Below are 15,193 nucleotides of genomic sequence, written 5' to 3'. Positions count from 1 at the left end.
TGAGCGCCTCAGCTGCCTGCCCACGGCAAAATTGGCTAGAACCACCTGTACCTTAAATTTGCAACGACAACAAAATACCCCAGCAAAAACCAAACACCAAGAAACATCCCTTCCCCAGAGTCACTGTTCTGTGCATAAACCCATTTAGCACACTTAGTTCTGTCAGCTCTGGATAAATCCTTCCTATCTTTTTGGTCGGTACTGTAAAAGATCCATCTTGGTCACCCTCTGATGGAATTTCAGTTGGTGTGTCTGGAGTGACATATGTTCAGCCATAAATTACAGAGGAACAATTTTAAAACAAACTGTCTACAGCCAATCCTGCCGAATTTACCTCCCCAGACAGATGATCATAAAGCTAGAAACAAACAAGCCCTTAAATATTTGACGCCAGCTTTGAAAGGATCCTTTTGAGTAGGTGTTAGCATCACTGTAGATTGGTGGGATGCTGCCTATTTTGGACCAAATAGTCAGCAGAGGAAAGGCTGATTTTATACCAGCAAGAAATCTTGTTCACACAAAGAAAGTTAAGCAAGGTGGAGCCAATTGGAGGGAAATATTTTAAGAATTTTTAATTCTTTTTACTGTCTGCATATGTACAGTTTATTAGTTCAGACTAAAACCTTAAAATGCTATTAGAGTAAACACACATGGCATAAATCATCAAAATAAATCCTCCCAATCATCATATTTCTTAACCACAATGGCTTGCAGTTGTCCAAACCACAACATAATTAAAGAATATTTCTTTCTTTGCCGGTTGGGCTCCAGATCCCTACGGCAGACTGAACCAGAAGACTAAAACCCTTTCATTGAAGTATTGTGCCAGCAAACATGTAGCTTTGAAGAGCCCTATTTTCCAGGAGCTTTTGCCAACTGATCTTTGAATTACTGTCTGTAATAGGTGTTTACAGATGGACACCAGGGGGGTTTTGGCTGCACCATTTTCAAGTTTTTTCCTGTCCCTCAGCTGCCATTAGGGACGATGCTTGTTATTGCTATTCAGCCAATGCTGCTGTTGAACTCGAGGGAGTTCTGTGGCTTGTCCATCAATCCTCCCCTCGCTTAGCACGACAATGCAGCTTGAATGTTTAAGTTGCCATTCGCATAACAAAGGATAACCCGGCTGCGTGTCTTTGTGTGCAGAACCCCCCAAAATAGACTCCTGCGCCTCTTGGATTATGTGTGGAGCCGGGCATCCTAAGTTATGTTTATGAGCGTGCGGAAACGAATGTGTCTCTGCTGCCTTCTGTGTCTTAAATTGTGTTTTTCCTTTAGGTGCAGCATTGTAAATCATGGCTTCCCCTGTCTAAGGGAGTAAAATGGTATCAGTTTGCCTTCATTAAAATACCAAAGACAGTAATTTAGGAGTAATTTAAGTGCATCTTTGTCCCATGCTCAGAGAGAAAGGTGAATAGATTTTTATAGACATAGAGATTTGTGAAGATATGTAATTTATAAATATAATAGGCAGAAAAGCTGTAGCAACAGGATGTGGACTTCCTTTTTTTATTGTAAGCCAGATAGTTGGGGTTCAGTGAGATCAACATGGATCTGTCCCTTGTAGCCAGAAATCAAGAAAGGCTTGAGGTGCTGTCTGTGCTGAGAGTTGAAGGAGCCCTTGTACATGCTTGCAAAAGCCTGCAGCCGCTGGTCACAGAAATTTTGGGTTTGCTAGGAAATGACACTTCACCTTAAGTGCTTTCCCTAAAAATGTACCAGTTTCAGGGTTGTTTTTTTTTTTTGACAGGAAAGTTTGGCAAAAAGGAGGACCCCACAAAACCAAAGCACAAGCATCTAGCCCTGCAGTTTACACAGCCTGAGGGAGAAAGCCTGCACACTGCTAAATGCTTTTGAAAAATCTTCTGTTTCCCCTAAGAGCATTTATTTTCCATAGCTTGCTTTCCTTCTGTGAAATCAAACCCAAATGATAGTGTGGGTTTGCATATATGCCAGGATAAATCTCTTTCCCTGCTCCTCCATCACACTGATGAGAGTTTAGGCTTGACTCAGGTTTTGCCTCATTGATTGCTTTAAAATCTTCTTTAGAGCCAAGTCAGAATGTGCAGAAATACTGCCCATTAAGATACTAATGTAAGCATAAGCCTTTTCAAATCTGTTGTGTTCTAGGTATTTTTATGTCCTGAAAATGTAGTTTACTTGGGAATTTGATGAATTTTTTAGGGTGATGCCACATGATAAGGTTTTATACCATTTAGAAGAAAGACATTAATGTCATTAGTGGCAGTTAATTCTTAGTTTTCTAGCAACTATGGTTATGTCATAAATTGTTGTGTGACAGTTTAGTGAGCCATGTGATAGAAAAACATGGTATTTCAGAGGAAGGAACTGAAAGTACAAATTTATTTATATTCTAGGTTTTAAGGTTGTTTTTGTATTCGGAGCTAGAGCTGATTTCAATGAAGAGTGGAAATAATTCAGCCTGAGTTAGTGTGGGGTTGGGCAGGATGGCATTAAAAGGCAATATTTTCTTAGAACAAAAGAAAAAAAACTTTAAAAGAATATTTCCCATTTGAGAGGCATGAATTGGTTTACATCCAAGTTAGGGGCTGAGTCTATTCAAAGTGCAGAGCCTGTAGATGCCCCACTTGTCCAACAAGCTCCAGGACATCATTTAAAAGGACCTTTAGCAGGGCTTGGACTGCAGCATTGGATGCTGGACTTCCTGAAAGATGCTGGCAAGTCTACTGGATTGAGGCGAACCGGCAGCTTCAAATTACTTAGTGGGTATTTATTTAATTCCCTTCAAATCCCCAAGGCATGCTACAGGAAGCAACATAGCACTATTGCAGATAGGGGAGACCAAGCCTAAAAGAGATATAATCGGGGCATTTTACACATTTTTCTGCAGCTTTGTAGCTCTGGCAGCAATTTCAGTGTCAGCCTGCAGTTCAGGAAAGCTTATAGGGAGGGGTGGATTAGCTCTTGGGAGCCTGCTTGTAAATTCTGCAGAAGGATGCTCTGTGGTGGGTTGCTGTAGTTCTTGAAATGCTTTTTAGAAGAGCTTGGCATTCATATGTTTGTGCTTGTTGGGAGACACGAAGACAGTCCATTGTGGTTTTCTGTTTTGTTTTTTCTTGTATGTAAAAGAGCGTGTCAAGAGCACAAGCTGAGGCTTGGAGCCTCTCAGCATTTTAATTGATTCCACATTGTAAAGACTGTACCTCGCTAAACCCTTTTATAGGTTTTGGACACATCTAAGAGGCAGCAGCACCCTCTTCTCATTGCGAACACTTCAAGGCATGGCAGCTCCAGAGAACAGGGGCTGATTTATTTGTAGCTTGTTTTCGCTCAGATCCTTCAACTCTCAGGGCACATTCCCTGCACTGGAGCAATGCGCTAATGAAAGCGGAGTTGATGAGCTACAGAGCTGAAAACACACACACACACCCTCCATATCCTGCTTGTGTTTCAGCTGAGAGCTGCCTCATTCTGGACTGTGGGTCTGCCCATGGGGCAGTTTTACACTGTGGCTACTTTTAAAAGCTGTGACAATTTGAGCTGTGTGTCCTTGTCTGAAGAAGCTGGCAGTCTGGAAAGGTAAATGGGACTGAGGATGTGAAGGAAAAGCAAAGGGGCTTTCCAGGCATAGGGGAAGAAACCTCAGGTTCAGCTGGATAACCTGTGCTCCATCTAGGGTAGGCATCCTTATCCTTACTAATTTTTGTTAGATTTAGTCCTTTCGTTTTATTTATGGATCAGTGGCACTACCTTATGAATTATACTTGTGTTTTCTGATTGCTGTGGAGACTAATTTGGTGCTCTGGAAGGGAGACAGTGTAATTCCTGTTGGAGTTGTATGTGCTGGGGCATATGAAAGGTCACTTTACTGATCCTAAGCGCTTAAGTACTGTGAGCTTATCCTCCCAGCATCACGAGAGTGCAAAGAGAGTAATAAGTTGGACCTTTTTTTATCTCCTGGGGTTTCAAGGCTTATAGGGTCATGTTTCCTAGCTTCTCTCTCTACAGGGACAAAACTGGAATTCCCACTAATACTAATTATGGGATAAAGAGACCGATAGAGTATTCTGCAAGGAGCTGGCTGGCGTTTCACATTATCCTTTGTTCTTGTGGGACACCTTAACTTCCTGGATGTCTGCTAGAAACTCATCACAGTGGAGAGGAGACTGTCTAGGAGGTTCCTGGAGTGTGTGGAATGTTAACTTCCTGACACACCTGGTGAGTAAGCCTACCAGGGGCAGTTCCCTGCTAGACCTGCTACTTATGAAGAGAGTAGGGCTGGTGGGAGACATGATGGTAGAGCGCTGCCTTGGGCATTGTGACCAAGGAATTATAAAGTTTTCAATTCTTGGTACAGTAAGGAAAGGTATCTACAAAACCTGCCTTGGACTTCCAGAGAAGAACTTTGGCCTGCTTAGGACACTGCTTCAGATACAGTCCTTAAGGACAAAAGGGTCCAGGAAGGCTGGGCATCATTTAGGAGGGAAATCATCTCCCTGGCAGCTGGTGACAGGAGAAGAGGAAATGGCCTAAAGTTGCACCAGGCAAGATTCAGGTTGGACATCAGGAAGAATTTCTTCACTGAAAGGGTTGTCAAGCATTAAAACAGGCTTCCCAGGGAAGTGGTGAAGTCATCATCCCTAGGAGTGTTCAAGAAATGACTGGATGTGTCACTTGGTGCTATGGTTTAGTTGACACAGTGGTGTTCAGTCAAAGGTTGGACTCGGTGATCTTGGATGTCTTTTCCAGCCTTAATGATTCTGTGGTAGTTGGGTGGTTTTACTGACATGGTCACAAGAGCATGGAAAGCCTCAGATGTGGTCCCTGTTTCCAGCATGTGTTGCCTTGGGTCAGTGTGCAGCAAAGGCATGGGGCAGCTGGAGAGGAGAGTAGCCCTGCCTGTTGGCTGCAGTCCAGCCAAAGCTCAGGGAAGGGATGGTTGCAGGGATGCAGCTGCAAATCATTTGATGTTAAGGCTTGCACATTTGGCAAGTCGTCCCAGCTGGTTGGTGCTACTGGCTTGTTCTCCCCTCTTTTTGCTTTGTCTCCTCGCTGGTACTCACTGTCTCTGCTGCTGGTATAGAACATCCAGCATGTTGTTCGCAGAGGCCAGTTTTCACTGTGAGAGGATCAGCAGTTCTACCTCTGTCCACCCACATTCCTTCCAGGAGCCAGTGTCTTTCAGCATGTACCTCTGCAAGTTACAAAGACAGTTTCTAATGCTGTTGATTTAAGGGATCAGCTCATGCCATTGCAATCCCAAGATGCTCTTGCTGCCATCCTTCACCACGGCCATCTCTCTCTGGCCCCTTTTAAAGTGTGCAGCAAGAGGCTGCGCAGATGTTAATGCTCTGTGCATGCCGCGTTTTGTGGTTGCTATTAAAAATAAACAGAGTGAAATTGATTTGCTAATAATGGATGTGCTACTAACAGAAACACATCCCACTCGTACCTAACACTAGCAGGTTGTTTATGGCGTATTTGGTATCTCTAAAAATAATAATTTTTTTCTAGCAACCAAATTAATTTAAAGACTATTTTCACACGTCGCTGGCTGTTAATCAGTTAAAGAGTTTTAATATTAAGAAGAAAGCAGCAGATCTCATCAACAGCTTCAAACTTCATTTCATTTCTTTTCAGCTGGTTTGCAGCAGATTATGAGGAATCTTAAGCTCATCTTATTTCTCCTGCTTTCCTATCCCCTTTAAAAGAGAGATAGTACCATTATCTGTCTGACTGTACTGTGCTAGTTCTGTGTATCCTTTCGATAGCTGGTAAATTGGAAATACTGAGATAAAACTATAAGAAGGCTAGAATAAGATTTAATTAGGAATTAAACACCAGATACCCATGTAATTTTAAGTTAAATAAAGTCATGTATACTTCATGAAGAGATTGTAAGATTGACTGTCAGAAGAGCAGCGGTAAGATAAGAAACCAAAACACAAGACACGTTCAAGGTAAGTTGGTTTTGGCCCTGTTCTGCTCTGAAACAAATTTGCAAAATGTCTGAGACATTGCCTCCAGTAGCAGAAAATGGACAGGGTACCAGCTCCTGCTTTTGGCTGGTTCAGCTCAGCCAAGACTATGCTCCTCCCCAAAGCATCTGCTGCAGGTGTGTAGATTGAGCCAACACCATGCACTGTGGCATTTCTCGCATTTATTTTGATTTTCTATATTCCCTCTTTTGCATAAGCCATCTTCTGTCCCTGAATTCTTCCTTTCTAACTGGCACTGGAATATTTCACCTCGGTCCAACAGGATGCTGCTCTGCTGCCTGCCTGTTTTGAGGACTCATGCTGAAGTCTTCATTGTAATGTAATGCTCTTGAGTATTCCTCCTTGTACTTTTTGAATAGAGATGGGACCTGACCCATGTTTGTACAAAAATTAGTCTAGTTCAGTTGTATTTCACATCTCTCATTACAGCATGGGTTATTTGCCTTGTGCATCTCTTGGCTCCGTATTTATTCATGAAAACCACACATTCCCTTTGAGCTGAGCTACATATCGTACCATCATCAGCAAGCTGCACCTCGTTTAAAATCTGTCAAGGAAAACTGACTTATTTTGCATATGCTGCTTTGCACAAAATAGAAGCATAGTAAACTCTTGTGCTGTAATGATTTTCTGTCTGTCTTGATAGAACATAATGAGATAAATTCAGGTCCTTTTTTTGAGGGCTAATTACATGGAGTACACACTAGATGTGCGCTGCTGTTGTTACACATTGCACATTTTCGTGCTTTCATTTCCCCATTCCTGTTGTCTGTGTGTGCAAGGGTGTTTTATTTGGCTTTGAAATACAAATTGCAGGCTAGAGAGGAGCCATTTGGTGGTCTGCTTTCCCAGAAGACTCTCCAGAGACTGTGTAACAGCTCTTGCTGTAGGTAGGGCAGCATTTGAAGGTGATTGTAAAGTAAATAAAAGAACTTAAGTATGTGCTGGAAACGGAGGGATGTGATATAAAGCGTGAGGGCAGCTTGTGGTAAATCTGCTAAGAGCCATAAAGAACAGATTCAGCCCTGGATCTGTTTGCTGGTCCTGGTGCCTGGGCACAAAGCAGAACAACTGCACCCTGCAGATAGATACCACAGCCGAGGAATGGAACACTAGTTGGATGATGAGCAATTTTGGAAGAATGGGTTTTTAAAAGCTGTAAATCCCTCCAGTCCAACCAGTTGTTCTCTGCTTGTCTTGTGGGAAGAAAGGGAAGCTGTGGAATTGTGTGGGAGAGCACTTGGTTTGGGGAGGCCAGAATGGAGATGATCACCCCTACAGCAGGGTGGAGGGGCTGGAGATCCATGGGGGTGACCTGTGCTGGGCTTGGGACCTGCTTCAGGGCTGCTGTGAGAGGTGTGAGGTCCAGGCAAGGCTGTGGAGGTGGGGCCTGGGATGCTCTTGAATCACACATTTGATGCATGAGTGATCTTCATCACCAAAGTCTTCTTGTTCAGCTCTGGGAGTTGGGAATTGATGTGCAAGTGTCTCACCTTTGGTGAAGACGCTACTGACGTAAAAGGGAGGATGTCAAGGGAGTTTCTCTGGTACTGCAGGAAGCAGAGCCAACTTTAGAAGCAGTTGTCCTTGTTGGTCCATCAGAGGAAAGGGATCACTAGCAAAAACCTGTACTTTACCTACAGTGAAGATGAATTCTGTCATCACTTGCTGAGTTCTAGCACATGCTGTGATTGTCTGGGACATTCCTGATGGGATAATATTAGTGCTTTTGCTGTGAACTCATTTTCTTTGCAAGCTAATTACAACTGGGAGAGTTTGAATGCAGATGGAAAGGCTCTGGGATTTCCATGTAACAACTTCTAGTCTGATAGCAGATCTGTGCATCATTAATATCATCCTGGGCAGAAATATTTTAAAGCAATTCAGAAGGAAGAAAGGTAACAGCACTTTAGAGCTGCTTTAACATGTCTCCATGTTTCTTCTTTTTGAGACAAACAGAAAATCAACATTTTCTCCTTTTGCTAACAGTGCATTTGTAATTCTGTATACAATGGTATGATACACAGCCGGCTGGGCTTTTTTCCTAAAAATACACTTGCAAAACTGTGGCTGTCACTGCTTCTGGCTGAATATGCACACACAGGTAAAGTGCAGAGAGCTTTGCATAGGTGAAAAAGCACTTGTTTCAGGAGGATGGAAACAAGATATTACTGTATTCATTTCAAACTACTTAAAAAAAAAAAAAAATCCCAAGCTACCCTTAGCCATGGATTTGTAAGAAAAAAAGTAGCTCTCAGATCAAGTCCTTATGCCTCCTCATGCATATGTATTGGAGCTGAAAGAAATATCTTGTGCGGTGAGCATGCCTGGTTCAGACTGTACCCAGGATCGCCTGTCATATGGAGCACTTTTAAAATTCATCACAGGTTTGCAGAGGGAAGGACCCTAGGGAAGTACCCCTATCACAATGTCTTAAAGATATCTATCTTGAGATCCCCTCCACGACTGTGTTGCTATTTGTTTGCTGAGACATTGATTTCTGGGTGTAGAACATCTTAGACAAAAAACATGAAATGTATTTTACCTGTTTTCCTAAGATTGAACGGTGGGGGGGGGGGGGGGGAAGAAATCACAGTAATGTTTTCTAAAGCAGAGTACAGATGATGTTACCTCTAATGCATTCAACAAGGAAAATAAATACCCAGCAATGGCAGATGCTAGGGGAAAGAAATAATCAACAAATTCACATTCTCTTTCATGCAGTTATTTAAGTATGCACTATCTGTTAGTGGCATAGACTGTTTTAAAATATGCAAACTAAATAGCTTGTGAGTATTTGTCTGTTTTATAGCTGAAGATACGTTTTTTTTTTAAAAAGGAAATGTGAAGAGACTAATTTTATGATGGGAGAGCTTAGCCTGTGGTTCTTCTTTTCACAGTATGCAGACCTGGGTTCTTCAAAGCTTCACCCCACAGTCCATCCTGCAGCAAATGCCCCCCTCACAGCTACACACTTGATGAAGCATCCACATCTTGCCTGTGTGAAGAGCACTATTTTAGGAAGGAATCAGACCCACCTACAATGGCCTGTACAAGTAAGCATGTGCTTATAGGGTTGTTTTTAATCCTTTCAAGCTGTTCCTGTACTGTGACTAGACATTATGATACTAACTAATGTGCTTTTTCAGGCTCTGCACTGGGGTCTGAACTAGTCTTGACACACTTGAAATGTCACTGTCTTTGTCCACCGTCCTTCTGGTTACACGAGAAGAGACTTTTCAGTGCTTTTTGCTTAGAAGGCTGGCATCCAAGCAACCAGGAGGACTTTTTGTAGTGAGCAAATGCTCTGTCTGGCCCCCTGCACTCCTGGGTGGACTCAGCCAGCAGCATGGCATCTCACATCCGTGTCGGTGTGTGCATGGGTGCTGGTGTGGGGCACGCTCGCAGAATAAACAACGGGTAGTCCTTGCCGGCATGGATGGGCATGGATGGAGTCTCCATGGTCCTGCTTGGTGTCATCTCGTAGCTCATTTTCACAAACAGGCTGGGAGAGAGCCTTGTCTTTCCAATCTGCCTGGAGCTGGTCACTCTTCTCAAAACTCTGTGCTGGAAACTGCTTCTCCAAAATGTAGAATTTATCCCCTGGGTGTCAGGGCGGGCAGTATAACAGGCACATTGGGGTACTGAGAGTCCAGGGTGGAGCTGGTGTAATCAGAATCACTAATTTTACCCTCCTCCTGCCATCCTGTCAGCTGTACCTTGAAAGTTCCTTGTTCAGTTTATGTGTCAGGTACTTAAGGCCACAATTTCCATGCCCCCAGCTAGTCCTGCTGAGCATAGCACAGATCTGAGCTAGGACTGTCATGCTCCAAATGTAATTTTTGTGGTACAGAAGGGGTTAAAAATTACTGAAATGAGATTGAACTACTGGTGCAGGAGCAGTTGGGGCTTCGAAGAAACTTAAGCAATGGAGGAAGAGTAGGTTCATGACTCCATACATGCTCAGAGCCTCTGGACAGTGGTGCAGTGGTGACTTCCATACTGTAGGGAACTACTTTGCATCACGTAGGGATGGTAGTGGCTGTTGTGCTCTTCCCAGTGAATACAGATGTCCTTCCCAGCTTCCAAAGTTTTCACTCCAAAAAGAGAAAGAAAAAGTCTGTTCCTGTTGGAGACACACTCTCACAAAGGAAATTGCCCTTGGCAGCTCTCTGCTTGCCCGCAGGAGGCACTTGGAGCAGAATTAGGCCCCTTGAACTCTGCCTTTGATTTTCACCAGGCGAAGGAGCATGGCTGTTGGATGCTGTGCTTCAGGGAAGGAGAAGGCAGCCTTAGGCAGCATTGGAGTCACTGGTGCTGTCAGATCAAAGAGGTCTGGGGGGGTGAGTCATGCAAGCACTTCCCAGTTTATTAAATAGGTATGCCAGAGTCTTTTGGAGCCATAGCCAGGGTGAGTTACAGCCTTTCTTGATGTTCATTTTGCCCCTTGGCCTGACTTAAAAATCTCAGATAAATGTGGTCCAGCATGGTGTTGGGAAACACACTGAGCTCTGGGAGCACTCATAAAGTAGGCTTTTCTGTGCAGACAGCACCAAAGCCAGCAACTGAGACAGAGTTATTCCAGACTCTGGTGTCCACAGTGCCTCCTGCCCACCATCAGTGTTGCTCTCTGCCCTTCTCGAGATGGAAGGGTACACATCCAGTCTGTCCTGCTGGTGCATTAGCACAGGGAAGGAGCTGCCATCCCAGAGGAAGATGTTTATGCATGCCTATGGCCTGAGCAGCATTGGCAGGGTTCAGGGAGGCACAAGCAAGTTAGGTGAACAACCCTTGTTAAAAAGAAATTAACTTCAAGAGCCTGTCTCTCCCAGGTTTCTAGTGCAGTTCAAATCCTGTAGGTGAAGGCTGTAATTTTCAACTCTGCAAATGCCGTAGGATTTTCTTTTTATGTTTGTTTGGGGGTTTTGTGCTTATTTTTTGGTGGTGGCTGTCTAAGTTTGTTGGTTTTTACTGTTTGGGTAGTTCTCTTTCCGAGTGGGTTTTACTTTTGTTTTTAGAACTTGCTGTAAGCTAGTTAAAAGCCCAGACATGGTGCCTGAAGCTGTGTTGGGATATGGCTTGCCAGGGTACCAAGTCCTTCTGGGGCAGATGAGAAGTTTAGTACCAATCAAGGTGCAGCTCAGCTTCTGTTCCCCACTGCAAACCCCAGAGGCACAGCTGAGGACATTGCAGCACCTCTGCTGGCATTCACACCTACCACCCCAACAGCAGGGTGGAATATCTGAGCCTTCTCCACGTGCTTCTGTCACCCTCACTTTCCCCATGCATCTTTTCTCAGATGTCCTAATATTGCTGTATTTGTGCTGAAGGTGATGAGCAGGGCCCCATGTGCTGTGCCAGCTCAGCAGCAGGGGTAGAAGATTTTGGCAGGGGCAGTAAAGAGTAGGTAGCGACACTGGTGTTTTAAACCAGTCCAGGTACATCTGGAAGGCAACAGCTCATCATGAACTAAAACACAAGTGAGAGAGACTTGAGTCATGACTGGTAGGAAAATACTGCAAAGGGTTTTTTTTAAATGTTTTTATTATTTATTGCCACAGAAGATAATAATATTCATAGGATTCCTTTAACAGGAAATGCAGTTAATTTTAGAGAATACATCAATGTCTGTTTTCAGGTCTACACCTGCAAAGCCCCCTTGACACTCAGTATAGCTGTAAAATCACATTTTCCTAATTTAAAGTGAGTGTTTTTCAGTTCCAAGCTGCATGAGTCTCCCCACCACCACCATCACCAGTATCACTAAAGAAAACTAGCTGCTGTATCACTGTCACTTGCTCAGTTAAGTACAGGGTGAGGGAGGAATACATTTTTGTTCAATTTTTCCAGTTTCTTAAGTATGTTTTATAAGTAATGACTGGTGATTTTGAAACTAATAGTGCTGTGATGCAGTCTGAAATAATCAGTGCTCTCAGACAAAAAGAAAAAATTTTGGTCCTGATGGACACTTGAGAATTCTCTTAATATTATTATGTATCTTCCAGGAAGTAATTGCATTTTATTTCTTCTTAACTAAGTAATTCTAGCTTCAATTCCTTCAGCACAATATCTCTTTAAAACCAAATCCTTTTCCTTTCTCCTCATGTCTCTAACAAGTAGCCTTATTGTTGCTGAGTATGTTGGGGAAATATTTGTAGTGTTATGACACGTGGGACAAATCAAAGACTTTATTCTATTTACTGTAAGAGTCTACTTGTAAAAAGTTTGCAGTTAACTTTGAGTGTTTACGTACATGTATTTCTATCTTGAGAGTAATTTCTCTCAGGTTATATTTTAAAGTATGTGCATCAGTAAACAACAGGTTTGCTGTCCATCAAGAAAAATACCAATATCTTTGTTTTCAGAAAGTATTTGCCTCTTGTCAGAAAGTTGTGGTGCAAAAGGGGTGAATCCTAGGGTATAAAGTAGCAAATACAAAAATTATGTATGTCCTTTTAACTCACTAGACTAATATCTGTGCCCTTGACAACAGGAGTTTGGAAATTAAAACAGACCACCTTAGCAGATCTAGGGCCCCCCTATTCTGAAGGTAAAACCCCTTTTGTTCTCCCAGCTGGGGTTTAGCCAAGTTTTATTTAGGTACAGACAGTTTCAGGATTCTTCAAGTAGGTTTTCTTAGATATCTGTAGACCACTAAAGACCTTTCTCAGAGGCCCTGTGAGAACACTAATTTTATAGGTTATAAAATCCCACCAGTTTTAAAGCATTTCCACTGAAGCTGATGTTTTTAAGCCTTCAAGAAGAGTAGCTGACTTTTCTGTACAAAGCAAGTGAAAACCTCTGGTGACTTTACAAAAGTAATAATTTATCCCCCGTTAAAGACACATTGTCCAGTAAGTGTTTCTTGTGCCTGAGTTCTTTATTTTTTCCTAGAGTACTGGCATCAGCAAAAGGGCACTCATTCAGTGGAAGAAAAAATAGGGCAATTTAACCAGTAAAAAACATACAAAAAATCCTGAAGTGAAATACATGTAACTCCATACAGCTCCAGCGATGAATTCCATAATTTCCATTATTTCAGTACAAGTATGGCACTGCAGAAAATAGTCCTGACTTGGGCTGTATGTTGGTGTCATTAGCTAAATAGTGCTGGATCCCTGGGTTGCAGCTTGGGAGTGGATTTCTCCCTGTTTGTAGGGATCCGAAGGGCTCACAGAACAAAACAAAGATGATCTGCCATTTCCTAAGCTAACTTAGGTTTTTTCTTCAACTGTTTTTCCTTTGAAAAACAAACAAAAAAATACATCAGCAATATTTATTTCCTCTGGCAGTGAGTTTCTCATTGAATCAGAACAGCTTGAGTTGAAATCATGACAGTGTTTCAGTGTTACAAATTTTATAGACTCAGGGAGGGGAATAGAAAAAGGAAACGGAAGAGAATGCTTCTGGTTTATAAGGTGATTTCATTTTTGCAACACTGCCTGTTTTAAATAACTAATCAAGTTTAATTATCACTACAAAACGAGAAGATGACAGCCTAAGTCAGCCTGTTAGATTCGTATGGATGTCTAGCTAGTGAAGCTACTTGTTGGACTCCTTTCAAGGAACTGCTCATGGGTTTTGACAACTTCATTCAAACTGAAGAGGAGTGTGTTGTGTTACCTTCCCTTGCAAAAATCCCAGCCTTTGCTGTATAGTTTCTGGTGGTGCTGTGACTAAAATCCATCCTGGCTTGCTTTGATGCATTTCCTCTTTCTTCCTCATCATTTGCATTCCCTGAGTACTTAACATGAGGGTATCTTGCATGAGACTCCTGCTTGTCCTTTCACATTGTCTTCAGGGTGTATCTGCAGCTTGCCCTTCACCTGCAACACAAGCTTGTTGAAAACAAAAACCTCACAGCACGTTCTGAGAGGAAGCAAGTCTTGAAGGTGCCTCCAGGTGGGCTTTGCTTGCCCAGCCATGGCCTTTCCCACCAGGGTGAGGAGAAGCAGCCCGCTTTTTGCAGGTGCTCTGGCACCTCTGCAGCAGCTGTTCCTCCTTGGATAGCCTTGCCAGGGCCATGCTGGCATCCTGAGCAGGGAGGCTTGGCAAAGTATGCAAGTGTGGCGTGGGTAACCAGCCATGCCCCAGCCTGGCAGGGACCAGGAGGGCTGGATACAGCCGTGTTTTCAGTGGCCTGTGGAGATCACCATCTGCTTTGAGCTACCTCGAGCATCTCCCTGAAGTGTGATTTGGATACCTAAGCTTCGGTTCCATTGCTGCCAAATGCCTGATGGGAAGAGGCGGGTGCATGCAGAGGAAAGATTTGGCATCTGAGTTGAGTACCTGGGTAGTGTAAAAACCCCAGTGTGTGTCTTTTTTTTAGGATCCAGGGGTAGTGATATAGGGGCAGTGGGGTGAGGAGGAGGAATCTTGCTCCTGGCGAAGCCAACAGTGACTTGGACAGGGCAAAGACTTGCTAATCCCTTCGCAGGAAAAGCAAGGAGAGCACCAGAGACAGTGCCCCAGGGTACAGCGCTCCTCCTCTTGGGTTTGAGCTATCCCTGTCCTCCCACACAGGGGACTGCATCCCAACACAGATCTCTTGAGAGAGGTGGGAGTGCTCAAAACCAATCCCTGTTTTCCCAGTTCTTCAGGTGTTGTAGCAAATGGTCCCCGTGTACTTTCTGACATGTGAGCAACGGGGCATCTCTTTTCAGCCTAGAGAGTAGTAGCGAGCAGGATGACTGATGATACTGTTTTTACCATGTGTTTTTCTCACTTTACAAACCAGGACCCCCCTCTGCTCCTCGGAGTGCCATCTCAAATGTTAACGAGACTAGTGTCTTTCTGGAATGGATTCCCCCTGCTGATACTGGTGGAAGGAAAGATGTGTCTTATTATATTGCATGCAAGAAGTGCAGCGCACACTCGGGTCTGTGTGAGGCATGTGGCGGTCATGTCAGGTACCTCCCCCAGCAAACCGGCCTGAAAAACACCTCTGTCATGATGGTGGATCTGCTTGCTCATACAAACTATACCTTTGAAATTGAGGCAGTGAATGGAGTGTCCGACCAGAGCCCCGGAGCCCGGCAGTTTGTGTCTGTAAATGTAACCACAAACCAGGCAGGTAAGTGGATCTTCAACCTGGGGGAATGTCTGGGGCGGGAGCCTGAGCCAATCAGACCCAGAACTCCCAGGAACGGGTGCAGAACTCCCTTTGGAACGGGTGGAAGTCTCCAGCGTGGAGGGTTGGACTGTGGCCTCTT

The 15,193-nt window shown here is 43.7% G+C and overlaps 1 protein-coding gene across 7 annotated transcripts in view; it reads left to right on the top strand.

Moving 5' to 3' along the window:
• Nucleotides 1-15,193, top strand: part of EPHA5 (EPH receptor A5) — a 210,249-nt gene that overhangs the window by 95,892 nt on the left and 99,164 nt on the right. For all 7 annotated transcript variants that reach the window (XM_088056749.1, XM_088056752.1, XM_088056748.1 and 4 more), the window contains exons 4-5: nucleotides 8,882-9,037; nucleotides 14,719-15,054. In XM_088056749.1, coding sequence (XP_087912875.1) covers nucleotides 8,882-9,037; nucleotides 14,719-15,054 — 492 coding nt within the window. The remainder of the gene's footprint in view (nucleotides 1-8,881; nucleotides 9,038-14,718; nucleotides 15,055-15,193) is intronic.

This window comes from Pseudopodoces humilis, chromosome 6 (assembly GCF_049639895.1).
Source record: "Pseudopodoces humilis isolate 2021_Gansu_Grassland_sample_001 chromosome 6, ASM4963989v1, whole genome shotgun sequence".
Taxonomy (NCBI): domain Eukaryota; kingdom Metazoa; phylum Chordata; class Aves; order Passeriformes; family Paridae; genus Pseudopodoces; species Pseudopodoces humilis.
The sequence above is the reverse complement of the archived record's forward strand: the minus strand, read 5'-3'. Positions and strand labels throughout refer to the sequence as shown.